The 13,252-nt window shown below is 45.7% G+C and overlaps 1 protein-coding gene across 5 annotated transcripts in view; it reads left to right on the top strand.

Moving 5' to 3' along the window:
- The window catches only part of ntrk3b (neurotrophic tyrosine kinase, receptor, type 3b), a 158,792-nt gene that overhangs the window by 56,070 nt on the left and 89,470 nt on the right, over nt 1-13,252 (top strand). For all 5 annotated transcript variants that reach the window (XM_068576787.1, XM_068576768.1, XM_068576761.1 and 2 more), the window contains exon 4: nt 7,007-7,075. In XM_068576787.1, coding sequence (XP_068432888.1) covers nt 7,007-7,075 — 69 coding nt within the window. The remainder of the gene's footprint in view (nt 1-7,006; nt 7,076-13,252) is intronic.

The following is a 13,252-nucleotide window of genomic DNA, read 5'->3' as shown; positions in this document are numbered from 1 at the left end:
AAAAAAGGTTTAATTGGATGTTTCAGCTCTACTACTAATTATATATTAGGTCTCATCCAGGAAATAATTCCAAAGTGTAGAATTATTAACAAGATATTCCGCATTAACACGAGTTTCACCAGAAAGAAAACAACCTCCGGAGGACGAGCAGTAACTGAAGATTTACCCGCCATGACAGGTTATTGTTTCCTACCTCGTGATCGGCCCCAAAGACGCAGGCGCCGGATGACAGGCCGTGTACTGAATGTGTAACGAGGGAGGGATATGATTGTATAATTATGTTCCACATTTTGACATTAATAAATCATTACCTCATTGATTTTCTTAGACATTTGGGAAATGACTGTAAACAAATGAGGCAATCACTGAGTCGCCTGTCAGCTTCTGCTCCGCGTCTTATACAAAGTGTCCCCATGTTACAGTTCTGCCAAAATCATGTGCAATTTTTCAGTCCAAACATAAAAGGAAATAGTTTGTTTTTTTTTCATAGCACAAATCAGAAAAAGGGCAAGTGAACAGCTGATCCTCTTTTGTAAGGCAAAAGAGGTTTTCTGAAAATCCTTCGGGGAGGCTCGAGTCTCCGTATCGTGTTGACTTTGGCGGCATTGCATGATTACGATGCATGTCGGCATTTCATGCAATATGTTGATAAGAGCAGCTTTATCTTAAAATGAGATTTATTTCATGCCTTTATGTTTTGCTAGCAGACAGGACGGAGATGACAGGACGCTACGGGAGACACAGAACGGGAATGAGATGCACCAAAGGTCCACTGACATCGACATCTCCTATACGACACCAACACAAGACACCGACAACACTGACACTACTTCTGACTCTCACCGGCATTCCCGACGTCGTATGACACAAACAGATGAAAAAAAATCAAAAATGAAGACAATATGTTGTCTGTTTGTGTCAGTCCTGAGCCTATTGGTCTGAAATATGATCTGTAGCTTCTTTGCATAACTGTCATCAACGATCTGAAGCCTCACAGTGGCTGCTTTCTCTGTAATGGCCAGCAGGGGGCGACTCCTCCGGTTGAAAAAAGGAAATCTCATTGTATAGAAGTCAATGAGAAAATTATTTCTCGCTTAATATTACGCTTTAAGGCGGGGCTACTCTGTGATTGACAGTTCGCTACCACAGCGTTGTCTGGGAGCTTTTGTTTAAAGCTTGAACTTTAACCCCCTCTAAAGCTACGACGGGGCACTTGCATTTCGTGGAATCCAACCCGACGACAAGCGGTAATAAAAACTCTGAAGAAGCAGCCAATCTTCTCGCTGATGGTCTCCTTCGAAGTTTGAAGGTCACATCGAGCAGTTTTCACACCCGTGTGCCGGGAGAGATCGTCATGTGCCGTGGGAAAAATGTCCAATTTCACTTAATAATCATTTTCCATTGTTGAATTGTCTGAGCCTGCAAAATAGTGGCTGGCGTAGTAATTAAATACTCTTCCGTGCCAGTAAGTAGTGCAATATTTACCTACCATATATGCTGTATTATGCAACAATGTGACATTTTGTAACTTTGCGTGTGTTTATTTGTCCGTAAAGAAATGTGCGGCGGCTCAAAAATGGTAGAGAAACACTGAGATAGAGGCATCATCATTACACTGAGACGGTTTCGTAGTTCATCTTCCACACAGTCACCTTCAGGATGCGCTCGGTAGCCACTGAAGTCATGTAGAGACACGCGTTCGCGATCCAGCCCCGTGGAATCACACTCTCATGGGATGATTCTGCAGCACACTGTATTTTCCTCCAATCCAATCCCCATTCAGGAAGCAGCGAGAGCGGCGCGGCTCAGTGTGCTAAACCTGTGAAGGTCAGGGTGGGTGGGCATGGAAACCAGAAATGTGTCCCGTCTCTTTTTCAGCTTGTCTTCATTTTTGTACAAATATCTACCACACCAATTCATTTCTAACCCCGGCCGCACCTTTCACCACGGTTCAGCGAGAGGCTCATTTCTGCAGCGGTTATACAAGCGTCTACAATTAGATCGGGTTGAAAAGACTGCGCCGTTTTTGAAGGAGTTTCTCAAAGAACCTGAGCAGCGAACAGAGAGACGTGGTTTGCGATACAATACCACAAGCATCCACACATTGAGGTGGAGCAACAGCCAGACTGAGAGAAAACACACGCGTGCAGAGGGATGTGAGGACGTACACATGTCATGTTGTTGTGCGTGAGTTTTATGAAAGATGAGATATATTTTAGGACCCACGTGATATTTGGGGCGACTGTTTCTCAGCGTTTAGCATTCCAGTCTTTCAATCAGAGGGTCAGGAGTTCAAACCCCGGCTCTGCTGACCCATGTCAACGTGTCCTTGAGGAAGACACTTTACCCTGAATTGCTCCTCGTTGCTGTGTCTACAGCAAAAATGAAAGTTGCTTTGGATAAAAGCATCAGATATATGTGATGTGATACGATTTATTCCATGTGTTTTTTTCTTCTTTTTTTCTCAGTCATCTACATTGAAATGTGAATTGAATTCCAGGGAGATATCTCCCCCTTCCCCCAGATAATGTCAAACCAAGGAGGCTAAGATATCTCCAATGAGCCTTTTTCCATCAGCCTTTGACAGAAGCTTTGCTCTGAACATGCATATCAACGCACAGATGCTCCATCTCCACGTGCGCTCAGGCAGCATGCATGCAGGTCTTTGGCTGTGCGGAGGAGGATGCTGCTTTGGACCGGGCGCATCACGAGACGCTCGGTCGCAGTGGGTGGGATGAAGAGCATGAAATAAGTTCCGGGTGTTAGCAGGCAGACGCTGAAGTGCTGCACGAGCAGATCTTATCAGCAGCTATAACACTTGTCCTCCTCACATGTTTGACGTGTGGCCGTTCAGCTCTGGAAGAGTTCTCAGGGTTCATCCTCTGCATTTATTTTGGGAATACCTTTGGCGACATTAAATACATTACAACGTCTTTGAGACATATAATCTCCCTCGTTTCCAGGCGAAGAAGGATCTTTTCTAGAAGAAGCCGAGTGAAGGAGTCTGTTCATTGAACAGCGTTGAATGCAGTTCCTGTGATACCGTATTTACTCCTTTAAGTAATCCATGACGCACTCTTCGCTGAATCGCACGCGTCATTTTCCTGTTTTCAACAAGAGATGGCCTAGATTAAAGTACTTTTACCTTGTATATTATTAATGCAACATGGCTTTTTAAACTGCACATGGCTGCTTTGTGGGAGAACACTACCTTCTCGAAAATGTCAGCGTTTTAAAAACGGAAGAAAAACAACTTTTATTTTCTTCTTCCAGATTACCACCGGTGCTATTTGAAAAGTTCTACTTTGTTCTAGCTTTGTTTTCCTCGGCTTACAGTCGCCGGCGTCACTCGTAACGAGTCAAGATCCATCCATCCGCGGTTGATACAAAATGCGATAAAAAAATCAAGTCCAAAAACTAGATTTAACTTTTTTTTTTAAAAAGCTGGATGAAAAAAAAAAAAAGATGGAAAAGGAAGCAATCAGTTTACGGCGCTGCGGCAAATATTAGCCGCCTCTCCTCAGCCTGGCAGACGACGGGTAGGCTTCCGGTCGTCCGCGCTGCTGATCCGTTGCGACGCGGCGCTCGGTGGCTGTCTGGTTCTCCTCGGCGTGGTCCTGAATGTCAATCTGCGGCGCTCCCCCACACTCAGACAGTAGCCACCAGTGATGCTGCACTAATTAGCCAACCCTCTGGAGTAGCCCGGCCCTCCCGACGGCGCCTGTGCCAAACAGAATTATTAAAGAGGGAGGGAGGAGGAGTCGCACCTCCTCTGCAGAGGAGCAAACCCGGGTTTTTTCGGCTTAGCATTCACTTCGTCGCCCTCCGGCTGGGGAGCAGCCGCCGCCGCCGCCATCAATATTAACGCCCAGATACATCCGTCGCCGTAGCACATATTTTCCACCCCGACCTAATGAAAATTTCATGTGAATCACATAATTCCTTATTCAAATGAGCAGTGTCTGGAGACGATCGGGGGCGGCTCAGTGACTGAACGCCAACCCTGTCTGTTTCACGGCGCGGTGAAAGCAGAGGAGGTCTGTGTGGAGATGTTTGTTGGTGGGTCTACGTCCTTCCAGGCCCGGGGAAAACGGAGCGGGCCCGGCTTTCTAATTCATTTTCCACACCGCTAATTTTTTTTTTTTTTAAATTTAATAATCAATGCCCCGTCCTCACCTCCTGTCTTTTGGCATTCGGTTCACTTTGATGCCTTAGTTGCTGATTTGTTTATATATTTATTAATTCATTTACCCCTCCCGATCCAATTTTAGCTGACATTTCTTGTCGAGATGCGAAGGATGACCTTTGAAAAACGGAACACTTCCTGCCGGAGAGACGTGAAGGAGTTCTCACTCTCTCGCTCTCACTTATCTGTATGCGCCGAGAAAAGGTGCTAAAAAAAAAACAATATTTGTCACTCAGTAATGTGTGTATACAAACGTGTATCGCTGTCTCAAGTAGATTTGTTTTGTCGGAACGAACACTTCTCTTCAGCCCCACCCGAACTCAAATGAGCCGTCCTCAAATGACATCAGAAGTTGAACAGTATATGAAGTTTTACAATTAAAGCAAATGCTGCTTTTATTTCATTTTTTTTTGAAATAGGTATATTTGATTTTTTTAAGATTAAAGAAGAAGATTAAAACCATTCTGCCCCATGAAGTGGTGTCAATCATATCTCATAACTCTACAGGAACACCGTGATCTGAAGGCTTTAGCTTTTATCTTTATCTTTATCTCTACAATCACTTTTTTTTTTTCTCCCAAAATGAGACTATCTCTGCACAGAGTGCAGTTAGTGACAGTGTGAGCTCTGACAGCAGCAGGGGCCGAGGGGGGTCGCGGCGTTGCGGAGGCTTAATTTCAAGTTCTATATTTACAAAAGCTCATTCGGCTCGCTCCACACAAGGTTTGAAGAATGCACATGGCCTTGAAAAAGTGAAGCGAACACATTTCAAACTGCCCGACATCTACTTGTGAAGTTCAAATGAATGGACTCCGACGTGTATGTTCAGCAACCGAGACACTACTTTGGCTATTTATGATCATTGCTATTGAAGGCTAGCACTGCTAGCCTGCTGTTGGTCAAGAGTCCTTGAGGGCACCTTGAGGTGTCTCCAGGAGCCCTGAAGGTGGCTCCAGGGTCCTGTGCAGCGTCCTCGGGGCTCTCTCACAAAATAAGTGACTTATTTTTTTTTTTTTTTTTTAATGATTTTTTATTCACTCACGAGAAGAAGGAAAAAAAGAAAAACAGAAACTTGGAGGTCTGGAGGTCTAAAAATATGATTATTCAGACATCTTTACCCGGGTCTGTCATATGACGCGTGTTCATTTGGAGACCCGCGGTCTAAATGTGTGTCTATTTCGGGGTGTGTGTGATTTGACGAGCGAGCCGAGCGGCCCCTGCTCTACATCACCTAATGAGCTGCTGTTTGCTCGCCCACCTTTTCTCTCTCTCTCCCTCTCTCTCTCTCTCTCTCGTCTGTGTATAATTCAGTCCCTTTGGGACCGCGGGTTTTCTTCGCGAGCTGCATCTTCACGCAGCCCCCCCCCCCCCCCCCTCAGAGCGGCGATGCATTGGCGCGATGCATTTCAAGGTGACAATAGGATTTTGCCTCGGCGCAAACATGCCTGTGTGTGTTTGGCATGTGAAGTCGTGCGTGTGTGTGTGTGTGTGTGTGTGTGAGCGCGCGTGTGTGCTATCACAGGAAATAAGAAAGACCTGCAACATCCTGAGCTGCCTGTTGCCATGGCGACACTCCTGGTTACAGGAGTATCTAATAGGTCTTCCATACAAATTAACCTGCCACCGAGTCTGCACTTAAAATGCAACTCCTTTAAACGCGGCACATATTTACTCCTATTTCCCTCCACTCTGCGATACGTATTCATCCACATTGGCACGACGGTCACTTCTAAATTGATGACATATCATAACATTTATTGGTTTTATTGTATTTCTACCTTCTGCCCCCACAAGCCCCGTAACGTACGCGCTCGTAGCGCGTCACAGTTTTGACCGTCCGGCTCCTCCGTCATGTTCTCTGAGCTCATTCGCTGTGTGCCGAAATGTGCTTTTCCATTTCTTTGCTCTGATCGGCGGTCGAAACCGTCTCTTATCTCCCCGCCATGCGCCGGCGTCCCCGCGAGTGTCACTTCAATTAGAAGCTGAGTGGATGACTCCTCGCTGCCCTCGTAGACACCGGGAGCTGTAATATCTGGTGTTGCGTTCAAAGTCACAGTAATGTGCAAAGCGCGTGAGTCATCAACCGAGCGTTCGTACAAACCCCCCCCCCCCCCACCCCCACCACCATGTCGAGGATACCGACGATCAGGCGGAGCGTCGCTCTCGGACTGCAGGACGGGATGAGACACGCGACGCTGCGTCGATGAGCTCATGTTGTATTCGTGAAGTGCAGAAACCGAATGTATTTCCCTCCATATTTAAACCGCTTCTGGTTCGATCACTCGCGAGTATATTGAATTTAGTGGCTTCCTGAGCCGGAGGGGGGTTCCTTCAGTCAATTGAATTATTTGACTAGAAAGCGGTCAACTTTCTTTTATTGAGTTGGCCGAGCCCTGAAGCTCCACACAGCCAGGCCTGTTCCCCCTCTTCCCTGTCAATAGCACTTGTTTTCAGCCATAGACGCCTGTATATCCACTGCCCCCACGAGCTTATTCAGACTTCCACTCTGTTATATTTTCGGTGAGCTGCATCACAGAAATGTAGTTTATTCAACCTTAAACATACGCGAAGCAGGACCGTGGATATTTCAGTAAGTTGGGAGACCAACAGTGAAATAACTGAAACAGAAAAAGCGAGAGAGAAAGTACAGAATGACCCGGGGAAAGATTCGCTAATTGGGTTTTCTGGATCCGAAGCACATCAAAAGAAAAACAAGAAGGTGAGATCGTGAGACGAAACGGAGCAGACGTGACATCAAACAGGAGACGTGTAAAACAAACCCGTTTAACCCTCGCTGTGTTCTCTTCCTCTCCTTTGCAGAAACTTGTCGAAGAATCCTCTCTCCACCCTGTCGTGGCAGCTCTTCCAGCACCTCCAACTCTCCGAGCTGTAAGTCCTCCTCTCTCTCTCTCTCTCTCTCTCTCTGGCTATTGTTTGTGTTTTATTAGAGCGCTTCATCATCGCTCCCTGCACACATATCTGCCTCCATATCAATTTTCCTCCCTGCACGCCATTATAATTCCTCTCTTTGTTGTACAAAAGCCCTTAAAATGTGTCCGAGCGCGGTGCACAGGTCTGATCCTAAAGGCGGCGTCGCGGCACTGTGATCGCACAAAAAGTCATTTGTTGACTTAACCCTCGAACACGTCGGGTGATTTTTCACCAGAGCGATTGTTGTTACGTTATTTTCACTGTGATGCTTTTGTCTGAGTTGTGTGAGTCTTTCTTTAGCTTCATGATGCTCACTGACGGTATTGAACGTCTGTGTGTCTTAATGAAGGTGGGCGTGTCTTATTGAAGGTGGGCGTGTCTTATTGAATGTGGGCGTGTCTTATTGACGGTGGGCGTGTCTTATTGAAGGTAGGCATGTCTTATTGACGGTAGGCGTGTCTTAATGGAGGTAGGCGTGTCTTATTGAAGGTCGGCCTGTATTAATGAAGGTGGGCGTGTCTTATTGAATGTAGACGTGTCTTATTGAATGTAGGCATGTCTTATTGAAGGTGGGTGTGTCTTAATGAATGTAGGCATGTCTTATTGAAGGTGGGTGTGTCTTAATGAATGTAGGCATGTCTTATTGAAGGTGGGTGTGTCTTAATGAATGTAGGCATGTCTTATTGAAGGTGGGTGTGTCTTATTGAAGGTAGGCATGTCTTATTGAAGGTGGGTGTGTCTTATTGAAGGTAGGCCTGTATTAATGAAGGTGGGCGTGTCTTAATGAATGTAGGCTTGTCTTATTGAAGGTGGGTGTGTTTTATTGAAGGTAGGCCTGTATTAATGAAGGTGGGCGTGTCTTAATGAATGTAGGCTTGTCTTATTGAAGGTGGGTGTGTCTTATTGAAGGTAGGCCTGTATTAATGAAGGTGGGCGTGTCTTAATGAAGGTGGGTGTGTCTTATTGAAGGTATGCCTGTATTAATGAAGGTGGGCGTGTCTTAATGAAGGTGGGCGTGTGTTATTGAGGGTGGGTGTGCCTTAATGATGTAAGGTGGGCGTGTCTAAATATATGTAGGCGTGTCTTATTGAAGGTGGGCGTGTCTTCCTGCTCCAATCACAGTTTTTTTTAACAAGTACGTATTCGGGTGATTTTCACCTTACGTTAGTTACGTTTCCCTGATGGGTTTTAACATTGAGGGAAGACTTTTCCTTCACATAACAAGACTCACATGTCCAGGAACAAGTGAACCAAATAAAAAGTTCATCGCTCCTTCATTTATATTTTGATTCCCTAATTTTTCACCGGATTTTGATCCTTCTGTTTTTCGTTTGATGAGAAGTTCTATCGGGTAAAATAAAAGAAGAGTACTTCAACTTGCCTTGTATTGTTGTATTCGAGTATATTTCAATGAGTATTTTTATCAGGTACATTATATCAGGTGAAATTCACCCGACGGGAGCGATAGTGTGACTATTTTTAACGTTAGTGTAAATGAAGACACACAGGACGTGAGGTGGTCTGGTGTAGGAGGAAGGAGCCCATACCCCGCTGTTTTCTTGTTGGTTATGAATATTTCAGCGGCCATCGTGTTCATGAGAAAGAGTTTGCTCCTTCGCCACCAGGGAGAACACTGCGACGCCAATCTGCTTTGTGACTTACAGCGCGAGCCTCCTGGCCTTTTACAGCGGAGGTGCAGCAGGATGCGATGCAGCACTATTTCAAGCCTCCTTATTGTGCTACTTCCATGGAGGGAGAAGCGGGGCGGGTCCTCCGAGAGGGCCGCGCGACGCCGATCCGGGGCTAGTCCCGCCGCCGGACGTTTTAGAGTGGAAAGCCCTGCTTACGTTGACAGTATACTTATGCATTTTTCAGCATTTAGCTTTCACAATCTTGAGGAAAAGCTGGGGACCCGTTCTTATCCATCCTGCGGAGGAAGCGACTGGCGGCGGACCCCATGCCGGCGCTGCACAAGTGTCATCTCACTGCGGGCCCTCAGCGGCGGCAGATGGGTCTCTGAATCCCTCATTGTGCCTGTTATTGGGTTGTGAATTTCATTCTTCACTGGACTGTACAAGTTCTGTACTTTTGTTGTCTCACCAGCTGTCCAATCCGGCCTTTGTAGAAGCTAGTTTTGTAACTAAAGCTCCTCTTGTTGCGGCTGCTGCTGCCGCAGTGCCTCAGCTTTGAATCCCTTGCTTCCATATGCAGAGTGTGTTATGTAATACAATTTAGCGATGGCAAGATTATTCAGATCAAAATTCCTAAAGGCCCTGAAAATGTGTTTTCACTATGAGTCACACAGAAATCTTCAGGAACACTGTTTTCTTGACAGTCACAATGACAACAAACAATCCATCCTCAGCCAGAACAACATCAACAATTACATAACAGTATTGCACATATCCCATAACATAACACATACATACACCTCATAATAATATATTGAGGCTCACATGCACTCCTGACCCTCTGGAACCCCCCCCCCCCCCCTCCTCGCACCTTCCCCCAAAAAATACACTGTTTATTTAAAGCCAGACGCTGTAAAAACTAGAATTTTCATTTGATTTTCAACTTTTTTCCACTTTGCTTGAATGGAAACTTGAATACTAAAGGCTTCCATTAAAAAAATCAACCGAATTGAAACTTAAAGATATGTTATATATCTCAAGGTTATTTTTCTACATTACACATTCATAATTTTGCCCCAAAATAAACCGTTTAAACCCGTTGAAAACAGTGGAACCAATTTTGTCTCTAGACCTCTAGTCCTTGTGTTTGAGTTGTCGTAGGAACCCCAAATTTATTCCAATACTTGTGTTTATTGTATGTATTTGTTCAGCAAAGTCCAGAGAAAAAATGTATATCTGCAAAAAAACACTTTTAAAAGAGATAATGAACATCTAGACTATGAACATCCAGCATGATATGAGCCAGATTCCCAAAAATGCCTCCTTAAGCGGTCAATAAGACACTTTTTTGGAAAAATTATGACCTAAATAATGGGAATCTACAACAAAAATCACAATTAAACAAAACTTTGGTCTGTTACAAAGAAGTTTCAGTCAAAAAACTGTGTCGTTTGGTTCAAAAATGAAAAAATTACTTATTGCCCCTTTTAGACAAAAGATTGTCTGAATGGGGCATGCTGGGACTTAATATTGGCGCGGGAGGATTTTCGCGCACGGTTTCCAAAAGGTTAAATAAATCCAGAAAACCAACAGTGACAAAAACTGTGAAACTTTGAGAAAAAAACACACTTTAAGACCCTTAATAACTATTTAATGCAGCTTTTGACACGAAAACATACCAGAAAAGCCAGATCAGGGTTTTTTTTTTTGCCTACTGAGTCACAGTATTAATGTTGATTTAAAAGGACCATACTTTCCTGGACAGAGTACATCACACGCAACACAACAACTAGCGCAGATCCTCCCTTAACTGCATCACCGTCGCAGCTCACGGAGCACGACTTGCTCTGATGTGCAATCCCATTTCTCCCCCGAGCGACCATTTTAGACGCGAACAAACGGAGCCTTTGTTGTTCGACATGGAAAGCAGGGGGCCGGGGTGACGCCCGTGCTTTTCCCGGGGGGAATGCTGATGAGGACCGAGGCTTCGCGTCTATTCAATTTGCCGCGTTTGGTTAAGAGGTGTCAGTCGGAGTGGCGTGGCGGCACAGACGCGGCCGAGGCCGAGGCGCCGCGAAAAGGAAAGGAAGCCGTGTGGAATCAGGCCTCCCTAACAGGAAATGAGTCACTCCATCATGGGCATGCAGTCCGCGACGTGGCCCTGACATCATTACTCTCCCCACTGTCTCTCCGCGCTCACCCGAGCCGTATTAGCTCGGAAAGTGCCAATCATTCAATCGTGCCAAATGAAGCGCGCTCACCGGGCGCCCGTAGCCTTTAATTATTAGAATGATACACAATGCAGTATCAATGATAAGTGCCCACCCGTGCTGCTGAACCACGAGGATATTATGTAAATAGAGCGAGATCAAACCGGCTGAAGTAATTTCCGTTTCATGTGACGAAAGGGGAGCGTGGCCCTTTGCCACGACGCTGGCGCTACACCGTGTTATCTCAGTCACTCTAGGCGCTGTTATTGTAATTGTATTTCATGTTATTTTAACAATGAAAGAGTAGCAATTTCAAAGCTGCAACACGGCGACAGTGACCTGCGCCGACGAGGAAATGTGGGAATAGTTTATTCTTTGTAAGCCCGGAGTTACCCGTCGGAGTTAAGCCCTTCAAAAGCACTACGGTAACAATGCTTTTAAGGATTACTTCAATGTATGTTTCATTAAGGTCCATTGTTTTGTTAAACTGCTGCTCTCTAATTGCTTCCGCGGCATTGTTCCTTTGTGAAAAGTGTAAATAAAAAGAAGTGGAAGTAAGAGAGGAAATGGAAAGCACACAGTGGCGCGTGGAAATGAGACTTTAATGTCCCCGACGGGGCAGTTTGTGGCGCAGCACAGCAGACGGTGAGCGTAACCCGGGTGCTATGAAAACGCAGAACAACAAAAGACGACAAGCCCGTGATCAGGATGCGTTCGTACAGTAAAGAAAGACGTCTCGAACAAACTGATCCGCTGTTCGTTAATATGAGGAAAAGAGTTCAGATTTACATATCAAACGCGGCGTTCAAAAAGGTAATCCAAAATAGTGACGCTCCGCTGAAATCCCCATTAAGCGCCACGCGCGTTCATCAAAGCGCCGCGATTGGCCACGTTTGGAATCAAACGCAACATTCCCCGCTTTCAAGCGCTAGGCTGGTTTAAAAACACGTTTCGCTCGATAGAAAGAGGTGTGTAACTGTTAAAAGAATAATTTATCCAGCTATACTCTACAGGACGCCCTCCCTCCCCCTCCCCTCTCCCTCTCCTTCTGTGGAGCTTTCTGTAGTTTTAAAGGAGCCTGAAATTAAAAAATCACACTTGGGAACAACTGTCGACCTGTCTGATGACGAGGCAACGGTTAAAGAGGAAATAAAGAACTTCCCGTCAGTCAATGTGCATTACATCTCTTATTCCCCTCATCCGGCACTCCCTATCGAGCCGAGTGTCGCTGCCCAAAACAGTCGCTTTTGTTTCGCAGGTTGCGTGCACCGACGTTTCACGCTGCCTGCGATATCTTTTAACATTGGTGGAAAACGACAACGCGATCGGCGAGATCTCAATGATCCAGTCTTGAAAACTTCCCACTGTATCGGCTGTACAATAGGCGGCCCCGTCGCGCGTCGGCCTCCGGCTAATCGGCTCTGCCTCTTTGTTCCGCGTGCCCTTTGGCCTGAAAGGCAGCAGCCAATCGGGAGGGCAAAGAGGATGGCCAAATCTATCATTCTATCTGGTCAACCAGAAAGAGGAAAACATTCCCCTTCTTCGGCGCCGGTATCGATCTGCCCGGAGCGACGTGCGTCTGGTGTTCCTTGACTCTTTAATCCCGCCTCTCCGGGGCGCTGCTGGGGCAGCGATGCAAAGTCAAACATTGAAGCCTCTCGGAGCAAAAAGGACTCTTTTTCTTTGAATATGGATGAAATATGCACGGATCAAAAACCTGTAATCTTCTGACGTGACCACCGGTGGATTAGGATGAATCAAACTTTACATTTCAGACGGCTTCGTGACAGGTAAATTACTGAATTTTAACCTTCATTTCATTAGCGGCCCAGACGCACTCGGGGCAAACTCTGGCTGAGATTACATGACATTTACAATGAATAAAACATCAAAGACGGCCTTGTGACTTGTGAGAGGGGAAAAAGGAGAATTAAAATGAGGAAGTGCAATAGAAGACACTGGGTTTGGGGGGGCAGCAGGAACCTCGACGCCGCAGAGGTCACCATCCCAAAAATCCAGACCGCCTGGTAGAAAATACTGGATGTGGGCGAAGCGAAGAAGAAACCTTATCAAATACTTGTTGTTTTTTTTAAGCAGCCACAAATTCAGGTGCTTCTTATTGGCGAGAAAGTAGATCCTTCAGTGTGGCGACACAGCAGCTTGTGTGTAGTTACTTGCTGCCCTATCGGGTGCAACAGCCTCACAGAGGATGACTCATTGAAATACAGTCCAAACAGTATGAGGAAATGTCAAATTAGAACGACGGCTAGCAATGAAATCGCAGTTAAGTATCT

This window comes from Clinocottus analis, unplaced genomic scaffold (genome assembly GCF_023055335.1).
Source record: "Clinocottus analis isolate CAN_PGR_092001 unplaced genomic scaffold, fCliAna1.0.p SCAF_1, whole genome shotgun sequence".
Classification (NCBI taxonomy): Eukaryota; Metazoa; Chordata; class Actinopteri; order Perciformes; family Cottidae; genus Clinocottus; species Clinocottus analis.
This window is presented reverse-complemented; position numbering and strand designations above follow the sequence as displayed.